General features: G+C 50.1%; 9 protein-coding genes across 9 annotated transcripts; 4 read left to right on the forward strand and 5 right to left on the reverse strand.

Annotated features, from left to right (window-relative positions):
• Positions 1-615: 615 nt before the first annotated feature.
• Positions 616-2,842, forward strand: PSV08DRAFT_413299 (heterokaryon incompatibility protein-domain-containing protein; the record flags this gene model as incomplete). Its single annotated transcript, XM_014218174.1, has 1 exon — positions 616-2,842. The coding sequence occupies exon 1, from the start codon at positions 650-652 to the stop codon at positions 2,840-2,842; it is 2,193 nt and encodes a 730-aa protein (XP_014073649.1). The 5' UTR covers positions 616-649.
• A 1,470-nt stretch (positions 2,843-4,312) lies between these two features.
• Positions 4,313-5,748, reverse strand: PSV08DRAFT_233442 (uncharacterized protein; the record flags this gene model as incomplete). The annotated part of the gene is made up of 2 exons (XM_014218173.2): positions 4,915-5,748; positions 4,313-4,812 (listed from the first exon to the last, which is right to left on the reverse strand). Exons 1-2 carry the CDS (start codon positions 5,717-5,719, stop codon positions 4,313-4,315), a joined length of 1,305 nt encoding a protein of 434 aa, XP_014073648.1. The 5' UTR covers positions 5,720-5,748.
• A 992-nt stretch (positions 5,749-6,740) lies between these two features.
• On the forward strand, positions 6,741-7,742 carry PSV08DRAFT_191848 (uncharacterized protein; the record flags this gene model as incomplete). Its single annotated transcript, XM_014218172.1, has 2 exons — positions 6,741-7,044; positions 7,096-7,742. 2 exons carry the CDS (start codon positions 6,741-6,743, stop codon positions 7,740-7,742), a joined length of 951 nt encoding a protein of 316 aa, XP_014073647.1.
• A 1,148-nt stretch (positions 7,743-8,890) lies between these two features.
• PSV08DRAFT_357484 (uncharacterized protein) lies at positions 8,891-10,749 on the reverse strand (the record flags this gene model as incomplete). The annotated part of the gene is made up of 2 exons (XM_066092940.1): positions 8,891-10,683; positions 10,737-10,749. The coding sequence occupies 2 exons, from the start codon at positions 10,747-10,749 to the stop codon at positions 8,891-8,893; spliced, it is 1,806 nt and encodes a 601-aa protein (XP_065947912.1).
• A 1,019-nt stretch (positions 10,750-11,768) lies between these two features.
• Positions 11,769-12,897, forward strand: PSV08DRAFT_366918 (uncharacterized protein; the record flags this gene model as incomplete). The annotated part of the gene is made up of 2 exons (XM_066093117.1): positions 11,769-12,152; positions 12,204-12,897. The coding sequence occupies 2 exons, from the start codon at positions 11,769-11,771 to the stop codon at positions 12,786-12,788; spliced, it is 969 nt and encodes a 322-aa protein (XP_065947913.1). The 3' UTR covers positions 12,789-12,897.
• A 193-nt stretch (positions 12,898-13,090) lies between these two features.
• On the reverse strand, positions 13,091-14,988 carry PSV08DRAFT_233447 (uncharacterized protein). The gene is made up of 2 exons (XM_014218140.2): positions 13,833-14,988; positions 13,091-13,783 (listed from the first exon to the last, which is right to left on the reverse strand). Exons 1-2 carry the CDS (start codon positions 14,924-14,926, stop codon positions 13,246-13,248), a joined length of 1,632 nt encoding a protein of 543 aa, XP_014073615.1. The 5' UTR covers positions 14,927-14,988; the 3' UTR covers positions 13,091-13,245.
• A 636-nt stretch (positions 14,989-15,624) lies between these two features.
• PSV08DRAFT_212718 (aldehyde dehydrogenase domain-containing protein) lies at positions 15,625-17,661 on the forward strand. The gene is made up of 2 exons (XM_014218169.2): positions 15,625-15,821; positions 15,891-17,661. The coding sequence occupies exon 2, from the start codon at positions 16,012-16,014 to the stop codon at positions 17,521-17,523; it is 1,512 nt and encodes a 503-aa protein (XP_014073644.1). The 5' UTR covers positions 15,625-15,821; positions 15,891-16,011; the 3' UTR covers positions 17,524-17,661.
• Positions 17,662-18,000: 339 nt separating this feature from the next.
• Positions 18,001-19,692, reverse strand: PSV08DRAFT_212721 (Aldo/keto reductase family-domain-containing protein). Its single transcript, XM_014218156.2, has one exon. The coding sequence runs from the start codon at positions 19,499-19,501 to the stop codon at positions 18,113-18,115; it is 1,389 nt and encodes a 462-aa protein (XP_014073631.1). The 5' UTR covers positions 19,502-19,692; the 3' UTR covers positions 18,001-18,112.
• A 1,041-nt stretch (positions 19,693-20,733) lies between these two features.
• Positions 20,734-22,349, reverse strand: PSV08DRAFT_357489 (uncharacterized protein; the record flags this gene model as incomplete). Its single annotated transcript, XM_014218168.1, has 8 exons — positions 20,734-21,176; positions 21,251-21,318; positions 21,372-21,575; positions 21,633-21,735; positions 21,794-21,869; positions 21,918-21,964; positions 22,016-22,088; positions 22,143-22,349. 8 exons carry the CDS (start codon positions 22,347-22,349, stop codon positions 20,734-20,736), a joined length of 1,221 nt encoding a protein of 406 aa, XP_014073643.1.
• Positions 22,350-23,278: the final 929 nt, after the last annotated feature.

Genomic DNA, 23,278 nt, shown 5'->3' on the forward strand with positions numbered 1-23,278 from the left:
ATTCGTTTCCCTTTCAAAACTCATTCTCTAAGACTCCTGCATGTGTGACCATGCAGGAACATTAGCCACGGAACCGTACTTTTAAGCATGTGAGAGGGAGAGTTACTCAGGAGAAGGTATACAGGGATTCTAGAGACAATAAGATCATGATCCAATGCTGCTGGATTGTAAACACAGATTTGAGTCAAAGTCTCTAGAGTACGTCTTATTTCCGTATGTGCCTCGCTTCATAATGAAGGACCTAACTATAGTATTTTCAATCTTGGGTTGCTGACTATGTAGAACGAGAAGATTACGCCATGTGAGCTCAGTGTCACGCTGATACTGCGTCATACAAGATAGGCAAATGGTTTGGAAGCAAAAGCACCGTTCCAAGAGCATGATATCTACTCTAAATTCAAATTCATTACTTAATGTCCCCTCCTAGGTCATGCAAATCCCACTCTTGTGCAGAATCTAATGTGTAAGTGCAGGTCCGAGCATCCAGATTCTGTATGCAGCTAATCAGAGCGCGGCACAACGACATGGAGCATCCCTGCAGTGCACGGACTGTGTAAGCTGTCACCCCACTTTTGCTTGACACCGTCGCATGGTAGGCCCCTCTTAGTACACATGTTGTTTTACACTAAGATCTCCGCTTCCGATCAGCATGAAGGATATAAGCCGTCATCCCTTCCCCGACTTCTACCACCCTCTCGCCCCTAAGTTCATCCGCGTCCTTGAGCTCGATGCCGGCAGATTCTCGGACCCCATCGTTGGGCGGCTGGTGCCGCAGGCAATGGACACGGAGCCGTATGAGGCCATATCATACGTTTGGGGTGACCCACAAAAGCGGCGCAACATCACCATAGATGGAGAGACACTGTCTGTGACAGAGAACCTGCATGGGGCGCTGACGGCCTTCCGGCATCGACCAGTTGCTGGGAACAGTGAAGAGCGAGATGTGGGCAAGGCACCAGCGCAAAGACAACCAGTGCGGCGGCTGTGGGTTGACGCAGTGTGCATCAACCAGGATGACCTGCAAGAACGTCTCTCTCAAGTCAAACTCATGTCGTTCATCTATGCCGGCGCGAGCCGTGTCCTCTCGTGGCTCGGCTGGGAAACGAGCGAGGTTGGTCGCTTCCTAATCCAGGACGCCATCCGCTTCATCCATGATTTCATGAAAGACCCAGAGGCTGGCCTCTGCGACGCGCGCATCCTCCTTCACCACGACTACCTAGCTGACCCCACTGCGAACGTCGCTCACTTATCCGAGGACGACCGGCGCCGATTTGAGAATCAAGCATACAAGTGGGAGGCTGTCAGATTCTTCTTCGAGATTGAATACTTCCACCGCGCGTGGATTGTGCAAGAGCTTGGCCTCGCCCGACAGGCTCTCTTGATCACAGCTCTGAAGCCAGCCGACGAGCGTACCAAGGCTGACAAGGGGAATTCTAGTGGCCATGCAACTACTGTTGAGAACGAAAATTGGGCCTTAGATGTCGACACTATCGACTGGGAACTGACAGGCCGCTTTGTCCAGTTCTTGGATTACAGGGGTGCCACGTTAGTGACGCATCTCGGTCTAGCGTCGTGGGTCGCCCATCACATTGTGATGGTCTGGGCTACTAAGGAAGATGACACGCCTAAGTGCGACTTTCTGACTGCTATGCACTGGACGCGCATCTTGGGCGTAACTGACCCACGTGACCGCGTGTTTAGTCTACTCGGTCACCCTATGGCCGTTCTTGGCGGCGAGCCTGTAATTCAACCTGACTATACGTGTACGCGTGGGGTTATATACACGAGACTAGCCGTCAACTTCATCCAGAAGACGAAAAATCTGCAGGTTGTCAGCTTTGTCGATCATGAGATTGACCCTTCCTTAGAGCAGTGTGATTGGGACCCGCACCATGAAGCTAGAATGCCCAGCTGGGTGCCCGATTGGCATAGCATTAACCGTACCACACCGATCGACTACCCAATAGATGCGACCACGACCAAGGACGAAGAAATCAGCTTCGAGGGTGGAGTCAATTGTGAGAATGGGACATCGCTTCCACAGCTCCTGGTGCGAGGCTGGGTGGTCGACGAGATCTCTACTGTTTCGAGCCGCATGGAAACGACAGATTTCCCCGTCACGCACTTGGCACGAGAGCGGACAAAGCAAAATCCTTTCTGGCTCGATCGCGTGTGGGAGCTGATATACCCTGCCGAACAGCAAGGCAACACATTCACGGGCCCCGGTGGCGACGCGCTGGCCGTGCTGGAATCATTCTCAATAGCCCTCTCGCTCGGTACGCGAGAAAAGGATGATCCGGCCAGCGATATAGGGTCGAATCAGGCGCTCGAGGAGCACCATCGATCGTTTGCCGCCTACGTTCTCGAGTATCACAAGCTGCTTCAAAGCGCGTTATCTGAGGCCGGTGATGTTAATGATGATGGTGACAAGAGCTATTTGCCTGTTCGCTCAGTCTTCGACAGTTTGCCGGCTGAGGTGCAAGTTGAGCTGCGGCAGCGCGCAGAAGGCGCCACCGCCGGTGGGTTCCTCGAGTGCATGACATGGCCATCAATGTGCCGTATCGTGTACCGTACGGCATCGGGTCTCGTGGGCATGGGCTCGCGCGTCACGCGGCCAGGGGATCTGGTTTGCCGAGTAAGGGGTTCGGCTGTGCTGATGACTTTACGGAGGACCGATGATATCAACGCCAGCGAGGTAACCGGGATCGCAACCAACACCAAGCCATTTATGTCAATTCATTGCGCTCATATTGGTTCCACTGTTGTACCGGCTCGTATGAAGCGGGGCGTCATTGATGGTGCAGAGTTTGGCGAAAAGGCTGCCAATTTTCGAATCATATAATTCAGCCATCTGCGCTATGCAAGCTGTATCAGAGAAACACATTGATTTCGCTGAGCTGGATGTGTTCTTACGTAGCGTTAGGTACATGTTTACTTGTCTAATAATTAATAGTTATTGTATTGGCTGATACAAGATATATGAAGTGGCTACAAACAGTATCTGTCTCTGAAATTTGTGAAGTATTTAGTCAGAGAGAGGTAAACGAAACTTTGTCAGTGCTAAAACTTGAACACTCCTTCCTGCAAATTAGAACATCGAAAGGAATTTGGGTTTGATGCTGTAAGGGTCTCCAATACCTAAGAGTGCATTTGGGTCACAAAGAGGGAAAGATTGATACACTTATATTTTCACACCAGAAGTAGTTGGTACAGAAGCTGTAATGAGAGGTCGGCAGGCAGTGTTTAAGTATGGAAGTAGAAGAAGAAGCCTTCCCCTAACTGGTCAACAGAAATTCTTACGTCCAGTCTTACGTGCCGGGACGCACGGTGTAACGGGACGCTTTCTCTTCCGGACCCTCAGACTATCCCATAATATGCTTATATATAGATGGGCGTAATACGTATCTACCCTAGAGCTCTTACTCTTCTAGTATATTAGCCTCTGATACTAAAAAGCGAGTTATTAACTATACTATCGCGTATTCTATTAATACTACATATCTGTAACGGCTCGAGCCCTATCGGACTGCGCAGCCAACTACAAGTCGCCTCACCGCACCAAAGAGGCCTGCGTAAGATATCAGAGCATGCTGATATCGTTTTGTAGTTGATACATAAGATAGCCACCGCTATCTGTACTGTGGCGGGCCTAGGCTGGTAAATGTGTCTCCACATCGGGATCTCAAAAACGCAATTATCTCTGCCACTAACCACGCAATCGGCGACATTAGCGGCTCATTTTGTAGCCCTAATTTTGAGCTTTATTTTGGTCCAATATAATAACATGCTAGCTATAATAGGTAAGGTGATAATTGCGATCGGAGTAAAATATGTAGACGCAACTCTTAGCAAGGTGGGTAGGCTAGTAATAATTTCTTACCTATTAGAGTTACCCTATTACTATATGAGACCAAAATAAATATCCAATAGAGGGCTTTAAAACGAGCTACTAACTTTCCCGATTGGTTAATAATTGGCAGAACTAATAAGAAAAATCGATCCCGAAGGTGGAGATTGTAAGGGGACTGCGCTCCGTGGAGCAATCGCGAGGTATACAAGAGGTTGTATTCGATAGAGAGCTAAGCTTCTAAGCTACGTGGCTATCTATATACAACTAGTTGCCTGAGCAACAATCGGACCGATAAGGCATAGCACGTAAGATGTCTTCTGAGCGCTGTTCGGGCGGTGCTTAGAGAATCTAGATGCTCAGCGTAGTACCTAGATTCTACGAGTCAACCGAGATTCCATCGAGCATCTACCCAAAAGGCGTTCACCCCGTTACAGAGACCCATTTACCACACTATATAAAATGCTACCCAAAATAAGGCAAGGATACCGACCAAGTCGCGATAAAAGCTTCAGGCGGAAGGTAGAACAACTCTCTAAATGGAGCCACTAGAAGGTAGAGCCGTGCTACTACATAAACTGAAAACGAAATATATGACAATGGTAGCTGAAGATAATCATATAACTTCCCAAGGTGGTCGCTCCCATAAGTGAGCATAAACCATAAAAAATAAAATAGAGGCAGGATGCCAGTTATACCTACGGAAGCAATTCTCCAGAGCAAACGCTCTATGGGCGTGGGAAACTGAAAATTCCAGGCAATGCAATGGCACAAACCAAGAATGACGGCTCCGGTTATAAATCCTATAGAATCAGCGTCGACGATCCACTCATAAGATTTGCCTTCATTAAGTATCTTGAGCTGAGAGGATGGGTTGAGCTTGTCGTTTCGTATAATAGCTTCCAATTCTTTCTTATCTTCCCATGGCCATAATGCGTTTTTGAAGTAGCTTTGCGATGCTCTTTCTTCCAGTTCCTCTTCGAGATTGCTGTAATCAGATTCAGATTCAGTTTCAGGTTCCGGTTCAGGTTCAGGTTCAGTGTGCTCAAGTATCCTATGTTGAGTACGATTCCGCTGAAGATTGGATACATGCGACGGAACTTGTATATTTTGAGGTTTAGGATAATTCAAGATATAGGTGAAACTGGTGCAGACTGCGAAGGCAAGAGCCAATATCTCCAGTTGGGATGAAGGGAGTTTTAGGACCTTTCGGGTGATGAGTTGAGTAACAAGCCAGAGTAATTGGACCACCGCGCTTATAGTGGCAAAAGCATCGCCTTTACTTTTGTCCAGTATTTCATCCTCAGACATCGGAGGCTCCTGGTCCAAGAATCCTTTGTCCAGTAAGTAGCGTAACTGCTTCGAATTTATTGCGACCAAACGAGGTTCGAAATTTCCAGGGGTTTCGGGCAGTGTATATACAAGCCCCCCCATATCGGCATAGTATCCATGTGTTGTTGTCCATCTCTCACCCTTGCTCCCTGGCTCTTTCGTGTATTTTTTAAATTTGCGTGCAGCTACATAACCACTCAAAGCTGCGCCAAGCAAGTACTCGGGCATGATAATTGTGAGTAGCATCCATTTTAGTCTCGTCCAAAAGAATGCTGGAATCTTGATTTTCCAAAATTGCCACCAGTGGAAATCCGGTGTAGATGCTTTAGGAGGAGGAACGTTCAGGTGTTGAACAGCCCACGTACAAACAAACACTGTATATATGGCGCTCCAGAAGATATCGAGAGTGGATCGGACATTGACACCAGCGACATAGTTTGAATTATCAGGGGGAAGAGTACAGTTAGGGCTGTGTGATTTTGCGAGTACAAGATTCGCAAAGCACGAAGTGAGTAGTATGATGTGTGTATACGAGAACATGTTAGTATTTTAGTTTGTGACTTCCAAAAGCAACATGTAATAGTAGAAAATTATCTCTAACAGAGCTAAGAGATGTATAATTGTCTCTGTTGGCTGATTTCATCCTTCAGGCTCGCAAACCGGATTGTTTGGCCACGTCATCTTGCGCATACATCCTAACCAATATGAGGCGCAGTTCGCTACCCGAACTGCGCCCACACATGCTTATTGTTAGGGTTACGTGTCCCAATCATGGCTTTTTCAATGACTTTTCCAATACCCAAACGGCGGGTTTCTACACACCCAAACTATAACACTAACGTTCCCCGCAGGCGAGTTGCCCACATAGGCAAATTATCTATTTTTACTAATCTTGTTGCATACTTGGCTTATGCCGAAATAGTCAAGCTGCAGTAGAAAGCTGAGAAAACAGGCGGTGGCGTTGAATCCTGATCTTGGCATGCGGGACAAAAGTAACAGACTCTATATGGACAACTTAAAGACAGTGTCTGGCACATGCCATTATCGACGGCAGGGGTTCTATGCAATGCTAGAGGGTAGGGTAGGCCATATGAGGACATTGCTCATATTGTTATCTTAGGCGACCTTTCGCCTTAGATCGCTATGAGAGATAAACCATATCATTGTCGAAAATGGATACTGTTCAAAGACAGACCTGGAGATCTCCGATGATACCCCAATCAGTTCTTTCAACGTTCATCAGGGAGAGCAATATCGCAAACAAGCCTCCGTCCCTACGGTCAACCGCCAACACATCTCCATTGCCTAAAGCTGGACTCCCCGTACCTCAAAATCATTCAGCCATGAATCAACCGGCCATGACCACAGGGTCATCATTGGTCTGGTCGCTCTGACACTTGCTGTCCCGGTAGTAGCGGCTATAATCTGGTCGACCATAGTTCCACCATCAGGTCACCAACTGCAAAGCATAGTGCAAATGGCGACGATAGGAGGAACAATGTTACTCGGGTTAGCCAAAGGAGTCAATTTCATATCCGGCACCGTCTTTGCTCCACTAATCATGTCTGCTTTCAACTGGTGCTGGTTCGATAGCGCGCAAACGTCAGTCTTCGCCGAGCCTGAGTCCCAGCCAGTTCCTCTCAGCGTTGCGGTTGAAGCAAGCTGCACATCAAGCGGATTTTATGATCTTTTCAAGCTACAGAAGCTTCTCAAGCCAAAGAATGGAAAGTCCACCGTGTTCGCGGTGCTAACGCTGCTTTCGGCCGTTTCCAAATCGATGATGTCTAACATTATCGCATACGAATCTTTTACGGTGGTACAGGGTAACTGCAACATCACACTGAGACTGTTGAATGAAAAGACAGGTTCGGACAATCCGCGTGCATGTCGAAGTGTCTAGACTAGACCTATCTCAGACATGTTTGGCTTTACCTTAGAACAGCAACTCTCGCTTGCAAGCCGCGTCTCCAGATTGTACACGGAGTTTAATATTCGGAGCGAAATCGCACAGCTCTTCCTAGATCGCTCTTACGTAGGCGTACATGCTACTATCAACTCCTTGAATTCGATAGACTCTAATATAACTTGTCTCACAGGAGTTCGAGGATTCAAACTAGCGAACAACTATACGGCAGATCTCAACTCTACAATACTAAGCCTTACTATTAGACAATATAGCCGTCAAGTCATGAAAACATCTATAGAGGATTATAAGAATCCTATGCCTTTAAAATTCGAAATCTTCTCACAATCGAATGTAGACGAGATCCTATTAGGGCAAAACTCCACTGTTTTCTCGCCTATACGCTGCTTCGTAGCCTATTCGTACGGGTATCCTAAGCAATCCAGCTTTTCTGACGTTTTCTTTGGCGTGATTACACGTTTCCAAGAAGTTTTCGTCGTTCCTGAACAGGAATTCTCCAGTGCTGAACGTGGCGCCGGTCCAAAACAGTATCTAGAAACCGTAGATGGGCCGATCATACCCCGGATTCAAAATTTGACCTATCAAGATGCTGGTGCTGGCACCACACGAGCATACATGGGAGATCAGCCACAGGCCTAGGGATTGCGCTGTATAGTCTTGAAATAGGACGCCGTCCATAACTTGTCAGTGAATCTCGACCGATCAATACCATCAGCAATTTCTCTAGCGCGTCGATACTGTCGGGGTGGAGCATGTCCAGCCACTCCATATGAGGCGAACCATATAGATTCCCTATACTCATAAGAGAGCTCCAGACAATCGTCGCATTCAAAGCCTAAGCGGTGAATTTTCTAGATTTGGTGGCGCGTTTGCTGCCAGTGCTCAGTACTACAATTAGCTGGACTGCGAGATGATTGACGGCATGAGTGAAGGCGGAGCCAACAATATCTAACGTGAACAAACACGATTTTAGTATGAGACATTTGTGGAGAACTTTCTATAAGCTATTGGGGATATAGAACGCATGCGGTATGAAATCGCAGCGGCCACGTCGAGCAATAACACTGATACCGAAGCTGAGACTGAGGGCATTGGAACAACGACATATTATCGTATCACATACATTCCTGCTATCTTAATCGCTGGACTGTTATGCCTTACTGCATCGGGTGTCCTAGTTGCCAGCCTGTCGTGGTGGACGAGGACGTCTTGGATCTCGAAGAAACATAGTAAGTTAGATGCAATTAGAATATTTCTATCTTGCGATAGACAAAGAAAGAATGTCGTGAACCCACACGCTGGCTTGACCACGATGCCTGACTGAAAGAAACACAAGTAAAGCTCTAGAACGATAAATTACGAGGATAAAACGCGTGACAAGAAACAGTGCAGTGACTTGGAAATACAGTTCGAATGTGCAAAAGCTTGAGAAATCGAGAAGAGCAAGCGCTATATTTCTCAGTAACAAGGAAAGCGTGCGAGCGTACGAACGTACGAACGAACAAGTGCCGGACACGAACTATCGTACAGTAACCCTACTAGGAAAACAACAAAGAAACTAACGCATGAAGAGCAGTAACGGTATTCAGAGTATGCTAGAGCAGACACAAAATGCAAAGAGCAAGAGCACAGCTTCTATCTTTAGGTAGAATGATACAACAACAAAGAAACCGAACTTAACGGGATATAAAGCCACCATCAACAAAGAAGACTCCGAGATGCCAGCAAAAACGCCAACCCCAAGGGGAAAAAACTACACAATACCCTTTTCCCCATTGTCCCAAACCCTACACATCTTTCTTCCCCCCACCAGGCTTCCTGAGCCTCTTCTTCGCAGTCCCCGGCTCCGCGCCACGCGCCCGCTTCCCTGTTGTAGTCCTTGGCTCCGCAGTATCTAGCCCTTTTCCCATCATAACTTCCGTAGCCTTCGTAGCAGGCACCGGCGCCGAGCCAGCCCTTTGAATCGGCGGTGACGAACAGGCAGGACGAGGAGGCCTTTGACTCCTCTTTCCCATACTGCGCGCAGACCAGCTAGGAGGTAGATTGTCTCTTCTCTCTACAATCGTGGAAGGATATAGGCGCTTTGGCTCGTCGGCTGCTCTGTCGTAGAAACCTGCTTTCTTTTGCTTGTAGAAGTTGTATTCGGGAACCTCTTGTGCGGTTTTGGTGGGTTTCTCTGTGGATTTCTCTGCGGGTTGCTCGGGCTCGTTGCGCTCGGCATCCACGATGGCTTGGATGTTTTCGCGCGAGTCGGTGACTACGATTTTTGGGATTTCTTCGAAGACGTGGGCGGCGGGCGCGGTGTTCGGGTCGGTGGGGCTGTCGGGCTCGGTGGCCTTTTCTGTTTGGGAGCCATCATCAGCTGGCTCTGTCTCTTCGATGAAAGACTCCTCGAGTTCCTTTAAGGTTACGGCTGCGTCGTAGTTGGCGTTGGTGATTATCCTCCGGTATGGCTGGTCATTTTGAGTTGGGCAGAGAGTAGACCTGACATTTTGCTGAGTATTAGCCTTTGGTTTACTAACACGGGTAGGCTGTCCGGTCGAAGGTTGAGCGTATGGATTCGGAGGAGCTCGTGGTGGCTCGTGGTGTACTTGTGGGGGTTCGTCAGATGGATCGTCTTCAACGATACAAAAGGATTGATTGAAATTAACCGGTTCTCCAAAATGACTCTCATCTGGCTCAGTCACTGGCGGAGATTCATCGATGACTGTTTCGTCATCTTCAGCTACGTAGAATGATTGGTTGATATTAAGCGGCCCTCTTAAATGGCTCTTACCTGGGCCAATCACTGGCCTCGAAATCACATTCGAAATCTCCCCTAAGACTTTCCTGTTTCCGATAGGTGCCAAAGTCTGCTCGGCTGAAGTTTGAGCGAGTAAATGCGGAGAAGATGTCTGTGGTTCGTCCTCGTCAGCCACATAGAAGGCCTGGTTGACATCACGCGGTAACACATCTTCCCTGGTAGTACTGACACTAGAAGCCTTCTCAGTCGACGATGATTCCCTTATATTCAGAGGATCTGGTAGTGACTTGTGATGGACTGGCCGAGATTCATCGACAGATGTGTCATCCTCGTCAGCAATAAAGAAGGCCCGGTTAACATCACGCGGTAACCTATTCTCCTTGGGAGTATTGACACTAGAAGCCTTATCAGTCGACGATGAACCTCTTTTATTCGAAGGAGCTGGTGGTGGCTTGAAGTGGGCCGGCTGCGCTTCATCGACGAGCCGGTCGTATTTAGTCAACAAGAACGACTTAGTGATATTACGCGGTGCTCGCATGTGACTCTCGCCTGTATTAGGGACTGGCCTTGGAATCGCATTCGGGGTCTCTCCTAAGTCCCTTCTGTTCCTCCTAGCTGCCTCAGACTGTCGAGATCGTTGGATGGCCTGGTCATCAGCCGCACGAATCTCGTCGAGCAGCGAAATTGGAAACAACGACTGGTGAAGGTTTGAGACGAGGTGCTTTTCCATAGCTCTCCTACAGGAAAGGGACAAGTAGTTGTTGTCTTCGTCATTGTGCATGATTTCTAGCAATTCGCACATCAAGTGCCTTGGGTCCTGAGCGCAGATATACACAGCTGTGGGAAGTTAGTGAGTGCGCATTGAGTTGTCAGAAGAGTTTCCAGCGGACATCGGTTAGCCATCTTATGGTTGGTATTGATATCTACTTCGACTTTTGTATATGCTGGTGGTATATAGGTTGTTCAGGGTAGATTGAATGTGGAGTTGCGAGTAGTTTAAAAGGTGTGAGAACAAGCCAGGGAATAGTACACAGGGTGATTGTGTGCAAAGGTTTGGGTTTTGACAGCTCTGGGATAAACCTTCGCTGAGAGGTGAGAAGGGTTCGAGAAATCTCTCGTAATGGTTGAGTATGCTTTCACTCTGTGTCACCGCGTGCTGAGCGCGCGACGTACCACACTGCCTGATATAGAGCACAAACTGGAGACAAGTGCCCCAATAAAGGATTTTTAGCGACCTTTGTCTCATAGAGAAACTTAGAAGACATTGTTGAGTCGGCACAACAAGTTACCTTACAGTCATTAAGGTCACGTGTGTGCGCTTTCACACCTTGGCGCGGGAGCGAGAAAGTGAAAGCTCCATGCAGTAGATGCTGATTGTTATGAAAACTCACTGGCAACTTAATTTTGCAAAGGACCAAAGCAGTCCCAAGGTTATCATCACGAGCATGGTAAACCCCACTGCCCTACCACAGCCTCGTCTAACGTAAGGCTACCTTTGGATTCGGTCGCGAATCGTGTGGGGACAACCATCCACCCCAAATAAGTCCCTCAAAACCTTGGCACCTACGAACGCCGACCGTTTGTCCTGCAAACACTCCACTTTCCCCTCTACTAGCTATCACTGTATACATTATGACGTCCCCCTAGTCGTTTGTAGCAAGTCACCACCACAACCCAGGTTCACGCGCAGCGCGACCTGATTACAACAATCCAGCAGCGTCACCGTCAAACCTCACCTTCTTTCTTACCCTCTCCTCGCCCAATTCAAGAACCTCTTGCCGCAGTCGCTACCTCATCCTCGACGCACGAGAACTCCCGTGCCGCTTTGCTTGTTTTTTGCGTTGCTTTTGGACACTGCCGTAGTTGTGTATACTGATACTGAGAAGATATAGCACTTTCAAGTCCTGTACACGGTGAGCGTCATGGTCTATACTACGAGGTCTCGGCGCGAGGCTGTAGGCAGCAACGAGGTCGGAAGGGGCAGATCCAGAGGCCGGTCCCGAACCCGGCGCGAGCAACCTCAGAGTCGAAAGCAGTCGAGCCCCCAGAAACATGTTTACTTTAACGGCATGAAAGACGAGAGTGAAGAGGAAGTCCAGAGCAACAAGCAGTTAGTGTTGCATATCCAGCGTCCAGTCACACACCAAGCGCAGCCAGAAGCATTCTGCTCCCGTTTCATCAACCCAGCAGACATCCCTGCAGTCACCGAAGATGAAGAAAACGACGATTCTTCTCTCTCTGAATACGAGTCGCTAGAGAGCACCGAAGAATGGCAGGACCTCTCACCTCTTACCCCCACCGCACACGTGAGCCACAAAGACACCCGCCTCCTCCACTCACCTTCACTAACTTCGCAGTCCCCCTCTTACCCCTTCCCCGGCACATGGTCTGCGGCCCTGCAAGACTCCAACCACGCCCTCACCAAAGTCGGCAGCGCAACCGTCTCGTACGCTACGGCCCTCGCAACCTCTGGCGTGGGCAAAGCCACCCTAAGCATCAGCGCCGCCGCCCTCTCAACGACAAACAAGTACGCCGCCTCCCTCACCAGCTGGGGCCTCGCCAAGTCGGGTTTCGGCCGCAACGAGCTGCCCGCTCCCATCTGCAAGTGGCTCACGAAGAAGGAAGAGGCGGACAAGAAGAGGAGTAAAGCGCGCAACAAGAGTGAGCCCACGCAGCGCGAGTTTACCGATGCCAAGGGCAGGTATGTGCTTGATATGTATGATACGGATGCTTCTGGCGATTTCGTACGTAGTGCGGATAAGAGCGAGGGAAAGGTCGAGGAAGGCGGGGAAGAGGCGGGTTGGGGTGAGCAGGAAATGAGGGGTGGTGGGCCTTTTGATGACCGGTTTGCGGTTGAGTATAGTGAAGAGAGTGATAGCGAGGACGAGGAAGAGGCGGGAGAAGATGATGGTCTGGTCAGGATGTTTGAATTTGACGACTGAGAAAGAGAGAGAGAAAAACTATGGCGTTTGGGTATATTGAATGGATGACAAGGGCGATTGTACAGGCAAACACCAAGGCGATTTAGCCGTACTACCTTTTTTTGCTTTTGTAACTAGAGTTCTGGAAATGGGTTTTGTACAACTAAGTGGGGTGGGGAGCACACAAACGTCGAAGCTTCTTTAACCGTTGAAAGCGAAGAAGCGTCGATCGGCTTGGGAGCTTTTAAGTCTCCTTCCCTGTATAGTGATTGGACTGCAACATCCAAATCACATGCTACATTCAAAAAATTCTGCGACTCATGGAAAGGGTATTGTCGTATTCTGGTACATTAGAAGATACCAAAGCATAACTACTATCAAGATATACAGACATGAAAGGAAATTTACAACACGTCATCTAATCGTAACAAAATGGCCAGCCAAATGCCCACTTTTCCTCTCTCCCCGCAATCCACATTTACAACTTCTGCTTCTCCAGACCCTTCCAGCCCCACTCTTGCGCAATCAGCTCGGCAGCACGCTCACCAATACCAAGCACAGTCAACATAGGGTTGATGGTAGGCATTTCGGGGAAAACACCGGCGTCAGCGATACGCACGCCCTTGAGGCCACGGACCTTGAGTTCGGGGTCGACAACGGCCTTTTCGTCCTTGGTGACGTCGCCCATCTTGGTAGTACCGGCAGGGTGGTAGACGGTGTGGGCGACGCGGCGGCCGTACTCGGAGAGATCCTCATCGGAAGTGATGTGGGGGCCAGGTGCGACTTCGCGCTTAATCCAGTTGGCGAATGGGGCTTGCTTGGCGACTTCTCGCGCAGCCTTGAGACCAGCGACAATGGTAGCGGCATCGTAACCTTCTGGGTCAGTGAAATAGCGGAAGTCAAGAGCAGGCTTGACATTAGGGTCGGCAGAAGTGAGGTAGAGGCGGCCGCGAGAGCGGGGACGAGGGATGTTGGGGGTCATGCAGAAGGCGTCGATAGGAGAGTCGTAACCAAGACTGATAAATGTTAGAACTTTATTCTTGTTACAAGTTATTCGAAACTTACCGAGCAGTGTTCAGGCAGAAAGGAATTTGGTAGCAGTGCATCATGAGGTCAACAATCTCACCGTCGTCACCAGCGGCATTGGGGACCTGTCGTCGCAGGAAGATACCAGCATCGGAATCCTGGGTAGTCTGGTTTGCAGGAACGGGCTTGTTGAGCTCCCAGATGATGATGCTCTCTGGGTGATCAAGCAAGTTCTCGCCTACACCGGGCAAGTCCTTGACGACGGGAATGCCAAGGTCGGAGAGTTGTTGCTTGGGGCCAAGACCGGACAAAAGCATCAATCGTGGGGTGTCGACAGCACCTGCACAGAGAATGGTTTCGCACTTGGGGTTGAGGGTGAGCTTCTCGCCGCTCTGAAGGGTGAGGTTAATGCCAGTGACCTTGTTGCCTGACACGTTGATCTTGCTGACCCATGCATTGGTAAGGACAGTCAGGTTGTTGCGAGTCTCCTCGCCACGGAGAATTGGATGAATGTAGGCTACACTGGCGCTGCTTCGGCGACCATCATCAGGATTGTATGCGACCGAGAAGAAGCCGACTGAAGGCTTGAGAGCACCCTTGGTCTTGATCTCATGGTTGAAATCGTGGACTACAGGAATGTTCAAAGAGGTTGAGCATGATTCGACCCAGTCGAGGCAGAGCTGGTTTCGGTGTTTCTCGTGCACGGGCTGAACGGTGTTGCGGAGGTTGTCAAGCACGCGCATGAACGTCTTGAAGCTCCATCCCCTGCACCCTTGCTGCTCCCACCTCTTGCAGTCGTATTCAAACGGCCTGAAAGAGATGAGGGTGTTGTGTGAGGAGCAGCCACCAAGGACCTTTGCACGTGAGTGTCGAATGTGAGAGTTGCCATTGGGCTGTTCGGTAGTGCCGTAGTCGTAGTCAAGTTCTCCTCCAAGAAGGTTGAGCCAGTCCTTGAGAAGCAAGACACGGTCATCCATAAAGTCGCTTGGGCCAGCCTCGACTAGGAGAACTTTCTTGTTGGGGAGGTACTCTGTGAGGCGCGAGGCAATAACACAGCCAGCCGTGCCCCCTCCGACAATGACAAAGTCGTAGTCGGCATCCTTGGGGATGGACGTCACAGTCTCAAAAGCCATGGTCGCGTGTGGGTGGAAGATGAAGAGGAATGGATTGGTGAGGAGGATACTTCCTTGATCTCAACCAGGTTTTCACGCAGAGGCAAGCTTATATGTATGCAGAGTACGGCGTGAAAAGGTCAATCTTTTCAGCACGGACCTGGGGGTCACGGTCGGCAGAGACTCGGATACCCAAAGCGAGTCGATTGAGTGGTGAGGTTGGGCGGATGGCGTGTCGTAGTTCCGCTGCAGGATGTGTAACTTGCTTTCCAAGATAAGAGGGCCTAAAAAGGGCCGTTTGCGATAGGGCCGGAACGATGCACGTGCTTTGGTCAACGTCCTAGCTGCGTATGTCAGCGGGAATGCGACGGCTGAGCGGGGAAACGTGAACTAGATGGGAGAGGGGTTGTTGACGACGAATCAGAGATTATAGTTGTTGTCATCGGCTGATGCAGATGAAGGGACCAAAGGCTTTCTCCCACGCCCTTCGTTCGTCCCATATCAGTCGGGAGGTCAGCAACGCAAAAAAAAGGTGCAAAACGGACCAATGACGCCATTGCCACATGCAGACTAGCGCACCCCGCTGAGTGTGCATGCTCCGAGCGTGGGATCCCTGCAATTCCACGCCGCACTTTCCCCGATCCAAAGGCGGTGAGAACGACAGCCATCCGACAAGGCCTTTTGTGCCACCTGTGAGAAACTCTGAGCTCAAAGACGTCGCGCCATCCCGCTGGAAACCGCTGCGCATTACCCTCCATTTCCTGGCATACGTACGACCAGACCATCTTTTTGTCCGACGCGACCCGGTTCTTCGTCGACTAACCTCAGACGGGAAACCAAAGCGCAACGGCTGCATACAAGCTCCCCCTGCCTCTAGCTGTCACTCTGCATAGATGGCCTATATACTACTACAAATGTTGGCACACAACCTCGTACCTTGCTTGACATTGCATTATCTTTCCGGGACAAAACTGATACCTTGCAGTGCACGCTCGGTGCTTGATTTGTTTCCCGCCGTATTTCCATCTTCGTGACACTCCCGTACGAGCCCTGTTTTATCTTCACTTGTTGCTTCCACTCCATTGCGCCAAACAGGCTCCCTGACCATGTCTCTCCCATATGCGCCTCGCTCTGCCTACTACGACGGCAAGATACAACCAGCCTGTTCTTCGTCTACATTTCAAACGATTGATCCCGCGACCGCGCAGCCTGTCGCAAACATTCACGCAACCACCAACGCTGGCATTGATGCTGCCATAGCCTCTGCTCACAAGGCCTTTCCAGCATGGTCCGCCACGCCTCCCATCGAACGCGCGCGCATTCTCCAGCGGGCCGCAGCTATTCTGCGCTCGCGAAACGATGAGCTGGCAAGAATTGAAACCGCAGACACGGGCAAGCCCTTCTCCGAGACCTCGACTGTCGACATTGTCACAGGCGCAGATGTCTTGGAATTCTTCGCAAACCTAGTTGGAGGAGGCGGTATGAACGGCGAGACGGCGCCGCTACGACCGGACGCATGGGTATACACAACCAAGAGCCCTCTGGGTGTGTGCGCAGGAATTGGAGCGTGGAACTACCCCATCCAAATCGCTCTCTGGAAATCTGCTCCCTGCCTCGCCGCTGGAAACTGCATGGTCTACAAGCCATCAGAATTCACACCTCTCCACTCGACCGTCTTGGCCGACATCTACGCAGAAGCCGGTGTGCCTCCCGGTGTCTTCAACGTAGTCCAGGGTGGCGGCGACGTAGGCGCATACCTCACTGCACACTCGGGCATTGCCAAAGTCAGCTTCACGGGCCAGGTCTCTACGGGCAAAAAGGTCGCAGGCAGCGCAGCCGGCGAGATGAAATACGTAACCATGGAGCTCGGCGGCAAATCCGCCTGCATCATCCTCCCCGACGCAGACATCGACCAAGCCGTCGACGGCGCCATGCTCGCAAACTTCTTCTCCACTGGCCAAGTCTGCACAAACGGCACCCGCGTCTTCGTCCCCGCATCCATGAAGTCGCAATTCGAGCAGCGCCTCGTCGAAAAAATGCAATACATCCGCCCCGGCGACCTCTACTCCCCCGCCACAAACTTCGGCCCTCTAGTCTCAAAACCGCACTACGAAAAGGTCCTCTCGTACATCCGCCACGGTATAGACTCAGACAAAGCCACCTTGCTCTACGGCGGCCCAGAGCCCCCCAAATGGCTCGCCTCGCACCCGGAAGCCTCGTACAAAAAGGGCTACTGGGTCCAACCCACCGTCTTCACAAACTGCACCGACGCCATGAAAATCGTCCAAGAAGAAATCTTCGGCCCCGTCATGTCCATCCTTTCTTACGACTCCATCGACGAAGTCGTATCTCGCGCGAATAACACGCCGCTCGGTCTCGCCGCCGGTATCTTCACCAAGGATCTGAATACCGCGCATAAGGTTATTGCCAGGCTCGAGGCAGGCATCACCTGGATTAATACCTGGGGCGAAAGCCCTGCCGAGATGAGTGTCGGCGGCTGGAAACAGAGTGGTGTTGGTGTCGAGAATGGCAAGAAGGGACTTGAGGCTTGGGTCAGGAATAAGAGTACCTTGGTCGAGATGGGCGGTGCTGTCCCAACAGTTTTTGCAAAGTTGTAAAATGGGATGATTTTTTTTTTGTGGTTTTGAAGCGATAGAGCAAGGAGAGCGGAAATAGAAACTCTTTGGTTTTTTTTTGTGTGTATATTATTTGAGGATAGCTACTGATTACTTTCAAATATGATGAGTTTAACGACATCTCTTTTTACCTTTTTTTTCGTGCCAGATAAGAGCTACCTTGTCCTATAGTTTCCTTTTTTCGTCTCCAACATCTTCTCTCACCTTTCTCCTTTTTTTTACTACTGTACGTGTAATCATACAAACTTCTCATTCCCTACTTTCCCCGCTCCCAAATGCCTGAGACAACAGCAAACAAGGGAACATTATCGACACTCCATCATTGGCCGGATGCACATGGCATGTAAAATGCAGGGGAAATGCAATGCAGCCTAGGATCTTGATTCGTGATACCTCATCAGGCCATGTTTTTCATCTTTTTCATAAGACACTCTGGACAGAAAAAAAAGGTAGCTGGGGCTTAGGTTCTGCAAAAGAATTATTTACATTGCGTAGGTATGTGAGTGTGTGTTCGTTTTAAAAGCTTTAGGAGTATGCAAACAATTTCCATGTCCCTCCTTCCCTCCGTGTGCTACCTCAACGGCAACACCTTTTCATCTTCAGTAACGTCCGATACATTTTTTACGGGTAAGGCTGCGGGGCTAGCCGCAGGCGTCAGACATGATTCCTTGCTCGTGGGCGCAGTCGCGTTGTCGTCCTGGAGTCCCATCTTCACCCGCTTATTCACATAACCCGGGTTAGGACTCGCCCAGGTATAGCCAAAAGCGTGGCCCAGCACCTCTTGCACGCCTTCTGCGAGGATCTGGACTGCCTTTCGGCGATTCGTACTCCATTCCCACGCGCGGTACCAGCGACCAGCTTGGACAGCGGTTTCCTGGCCGCCCTCGAGCCCGTCGAGAATCGAACGCCAGACCAGCATCGTCTTTTCCAGTTCTTCTGCACGCGATACACCGATGACACTGACACCGAGCTTAGAGCCGCCGACGTCGTCGATGGACTCGTGCTGCCAGGGTATACCAGACGCAGGGTCGCCTTTGGAGCCACACAGCGCACCAGCCGAGATCCATGTCTCGAGAGCGAAGCGTATAGCGATGACTTCAATGCGCTCGCCATAGCCGTCGCAGAATTCGCTGGCTTTGCGCACGGCTTCGCGGACATCCGATGGCGCAGGATGGAAATCGCCTAATGCGCCGACGGGGATGCCTTCACGACGAAGAAGTCCCATACCGAGAATCGATGCGTTGGGGACAACATCCACACCCGCGTTCTTCAGGCGCAAGACGCCCTTTGGGCCGGCAAGCTCCTGGTTCTGAAGCGTAAAGTTTGCATACGACTGCACTGCGTCGAGGGGCTCGCCCGTCTCGCGCAGAATGAGCTCAGCCAAGTCGCCTAGTACATCGAGCGGATATCCTGAGATGCCGATATATCTGATTGTTCCCTCCTCGTCTCTGATGCGGCGCAACTCCTTAATTGCTTCCAGAACCTCTGCCGCGCTTACAAACTCGACGTCGTGGCAGTATACGAGATCCAGGTACTCTGTTTGCATGCGCTGCAGACTCCTCTGGACGCTATACCGCACCCATTCTGTGCTATAATCAAACTCCTCGCTTGCTATCCGCCCGACTTTTGTCAAGATCATGTATGAGCTGCGCGGGAACGTCTCGCGGACAAAAGGTGTGGCGAGCGCATCGCCGAGTAATTGTTCGGAGGGTCCGTAGTAGGGCGATGTGTCGAAGGCACGGATGCCATGTGTGAGGGCCGATGTGACGAGGCCGGTGGTGTCAAGGGCATAGGGATCAGTGTTGTATAGGTGGTTGAAGGTTGCGGTGCCGAAGACGAGGGGTGGGAGAATGGAGGAAAGAGGGGTACGGCGCTCATTAACAAAAGTATAGGGAAGCGGCTTCTGGCGTGTAGGAAACTTGGCCGTTGTCGTTGCGTGTTCAACCGGTGTTGTCGCCATGATTAGCAAGCAGGATTCACAATGGTCTCCGCGATTGTAGATGTCGTCTTAGAGATTCGTGAAAAGAGATGTTCGTCTCCAAAAGAATGAACTAACTGCCGAATGTATAACGTCCGTGTCCGCGAGGCTATCGTTAGTACTCCCCACGATATGAACAGGCAGGTGGTACAGTCGACGATGCCCCACTAGAGAGTGAAGAAAAATAAACGTCGAGTATCCTTCACCAAACCTGAGAAAGAATTCTTGATACACAAAAAATGAGTCGCGATTTGGCAAAAATGGTCGGGACACGATAGTAAAGGGTGTGTTGAAACAAGAATGGCGGGGAGCAGACGCCGTGTAAAAACATAAGTAGTAGTAGTAGTAAAAGAGAAAGGACGCCCCTCATTCTTCCGTAGTCGCCTCCATCCCGCCTCACGGCATCTACTAATCCACGTCCCAAAAGCGTGAATCAATGTCTTCACCACCGGTCCATTTCGGCTTTGGGCTCTCTGGCTGGCCGCGCGATTGCAGCAACACATGGACTAGTCAAGTTTGGCATGCATGGCGCCATCTGCATCTGCATTCAGTGTCACATTTTGCTACTCCACGACGTCAACAGCGCCTGTTAATTCGCTCACAACAAGAGTAGATGGAGAGCAAGAGGAAAAAAAGTGGGCGAAGGAAATGATTCATGCGTGTAATGTGGTCAAGCGTAAGCGGGGTTGGGGGCTGATGCAGTACTATTCTTGCAAGATAGATCCTTGTCTCTTGTGGCCGACCTGGCACGTGTCATCTCGCCTAGCAGTGCAAAATGTACTGGTCTGTGCGCTGCAGTTTGGGTGAATGGGTTTCCAACCGACCAACGAAGGATTCCGCTTTGCCTTGAGGAGCATGGCTGAATGGGCACTCGACAGACATAGACCATGCTTTCATATCCCGATAACCAGGTACAAAGTCAACAAAAGTTAATGTTGCGAAATCCGCCCGAGGCCAGCCGCCTCATACGCGTACTAGTAAGTCCTGTCATATGTCGTAGTAGTCTCTGCACAATCGGCCCGCGGAATCCATGTTATTCGACATCACTACTGGGTAGATGCATAGTCCGGACTCCGGAGCTCTACCGCTCGGGGGAGGTATCCAGGTAGGTCAGGATAAGACTAGAAATACTAATCATGTATTCATGAGCCCCGTGTACGGGGTTTTTCGGGTATCTATGCAAACTCAGCAAGGAGAGAAAACATGTGCTTGTTCTAGTTTCGCTGCAACAATAGGAACATTTCTATGCTTTCGTCGCTCCCGTTGTTCAGCTCGCTGTATCCCTCTCTTCTTCCTCCGGGAAACGCGGCTCGACTGGGCGGCCGTAGCCCTGGATGGTGAGGATGCGGTTTCGATGGGCTTACTACTACGTCATGGCTTGACGGTGTATCTTGTCGCATCGCTTTTTCTATTGCGCTCGGATTATCTTCCTTTTGGTTGAACGATACTTGTGCTGAACGTGCTCCTGAAGAAGACTCTTGGATGTCTTTGTGCGCACGCAAATGTGCCGACCGATGTGGGTACGATGAATGCGACGAGCTGGCAAAAATGCGCGGAAACATTTTGTTCATCAAAGGTTTGCAGCCTGGAAGGCATCCGCATGCGACGCCCACAGCACTTTCGATGGACATGATGATGAAGGTGGAGCCTCCATACCCTATTGTTATCGTCTTAGTGTCTGTGCATGGCCGGATTATGCAATCGCTCAAGACAAAAGAAATGATGACATACAGAATGCGTCGAAAGAGATGAGGTATCGGTGCGTAAAGTAGAGTCGTATGATCCCAGCAATGCAAACACTATTAAGACGTTAGGTTTGGGTTCGCAAGCCGATAGATACAAGTAAACTCACATTACCCCGAGTGAGAACATCATAATCAACGTGAACCGCTGCCGCCGTGAGACCTGCACATTGATGAGGTTTCTTGCAGGCCATAGAAAAACAATAAAGTCGCTCAGGGTATTTTGTCCGCCGTGGAAATAGTAGATGAGCTTGATATTGAGGCATTTTGCAGTGCCAATAAACTCAAAAATTTTCCAGTACGTGCTTACCGGTCTGTGAAGCTCGTTATCAGTACATCAAGTCCAAAGCAAAGTCGAAGATCATTCTTACGAGCATTGGAATAGTGTCACGAAAAAGCAAGCTGTGTTTAGCGTCACTGTGTAGAAGATCATCAAATGGCAAAACCACCTGTCGAGCTTGGCTGGGAAAATGCCTACACACTTCATGTCAGGTCGCTGTTTGTTCGAGTTTGTATCTTGATTTTCGCTTACGTATATAGGTCAGAAGAATGGCGACTTTCATGAAAGCTGTGATGGCGGTAAAGAGCAGCTGAGTAGCCAAACCCATCTAGACAAGCGTAAGCATGAGCATCTCCTGATATCCCATACGACATACCTGAGCAGCCTTCATCGATCCATACAGCTTCTCTGGGTGAATATCCCCTTTTTGGAATTAGTTTTCAGACTCGGTAACATCAGCGAACAGAAGCATACATAGATGATAGCCCATCTGGTAGTCTGGTAACATGGATATTATGAGCATGATGTTGCTCCCAATACACAGCAACTACTAGTGTTTAGCTGTTGATCCATGGAGTAGGGCTTTGCATATCAAACTTACTGCTGCAATTGACATCAACCCATCATCCCATCCCAATGTCTTAACAAGAACAGTTCGGCAATACAGTCGACATGACATGAAAACGGCGACCAGGACAGTCATTGGAATGACAACTCCCAGTGCCATGGGCAGATGGGTTATTGGGTCGACATAGTTCGGCGGCGGGAACGACGCAAACTCCTGCGCTGTGGGAAACCTCGAGGTCATTTCGTCTCACACACCGAAACGGTGAGTCGACTCGAAGTCGAGATCCGAGAAAATAAAAAATGAAAATGAACTGTGGTTCCGAGGAAGCAAAAGACTAGGGGCGCAGCGCTCGGGAGCATCCGCGGATATTATAGCCGGCATACAGCACATGTACCCCGCGGTACGTAGGTACAGCCAGCCATTGACAAGAACTTGAAACTGTCTTGAAGTAGACTACGGCATGTACGTTGCGTAGCGTGGGACGGTCGTTGCTAGCACTTGCTCAAAACAAGCCCATTGTCCGAAGATGATAACCGATCTCCAGGCTACTCTTTCCGACGACATGGTTTGCAACCATGGGTGAATTTTCCTTTTCTGATTCCCCCCCCCCCCCCCCCCAGTCAGAGAGAAACCATGTCAGTTGAATATATAGTAATAGTATTGTGACACACAGATAGGCTACCAACGAGCCAACTCTCGTCTGCAAATGCTTGGTCTCTTGCTTTGCCCCCCCACGGCACAGAGTGCGGCTCAGGGGGTGATTAGGATTGCAATTGATATTGTGCCGCGGCAGCTATACGTAACGGGGCGTATCCTGGGCCTCAGCTGAATTGACGGGTTAGGACAACCGGATTAACACCCCTGCTACTTGAATCACTGGATAAGTGCCGCACGTGGCTGCACAGCCGTTGTAGGATCCATGCGCCCCCGCTGTGTGGCGTCGCCGGGACTGCCGCGACATTATTTATCACAACTCCTGAGTTGAGTTGTGCAAGAATGCTCCATCTTGAAAGCCGGGCAAAAATCAACTGTTGTCGGCAATGTCACGAATTTTCCTCCCAACAATCCTTCGCGGTTGGCCTCAGATCCGCAGTTCCTGGGCAAAGCCGTGTGGTAATCGACATGATCCCTGCTGGGCGATCCGTATTATTGGTAATGTCCCCCGAGTT

Source organism: Bipolaris maydis, assembly GCF_028858645.1.
Source record: "Bipolaris maydis strain C4 unplaced genomic scaffold PSV08scaffold_20, whole genome shotgun sequence".
NCBI lineage: Eukaryota > Fungi > Ascomycota > Dothideomycetes > Pleosporales > Pleosporaceae > Bipolaris > Bipolaris maydis.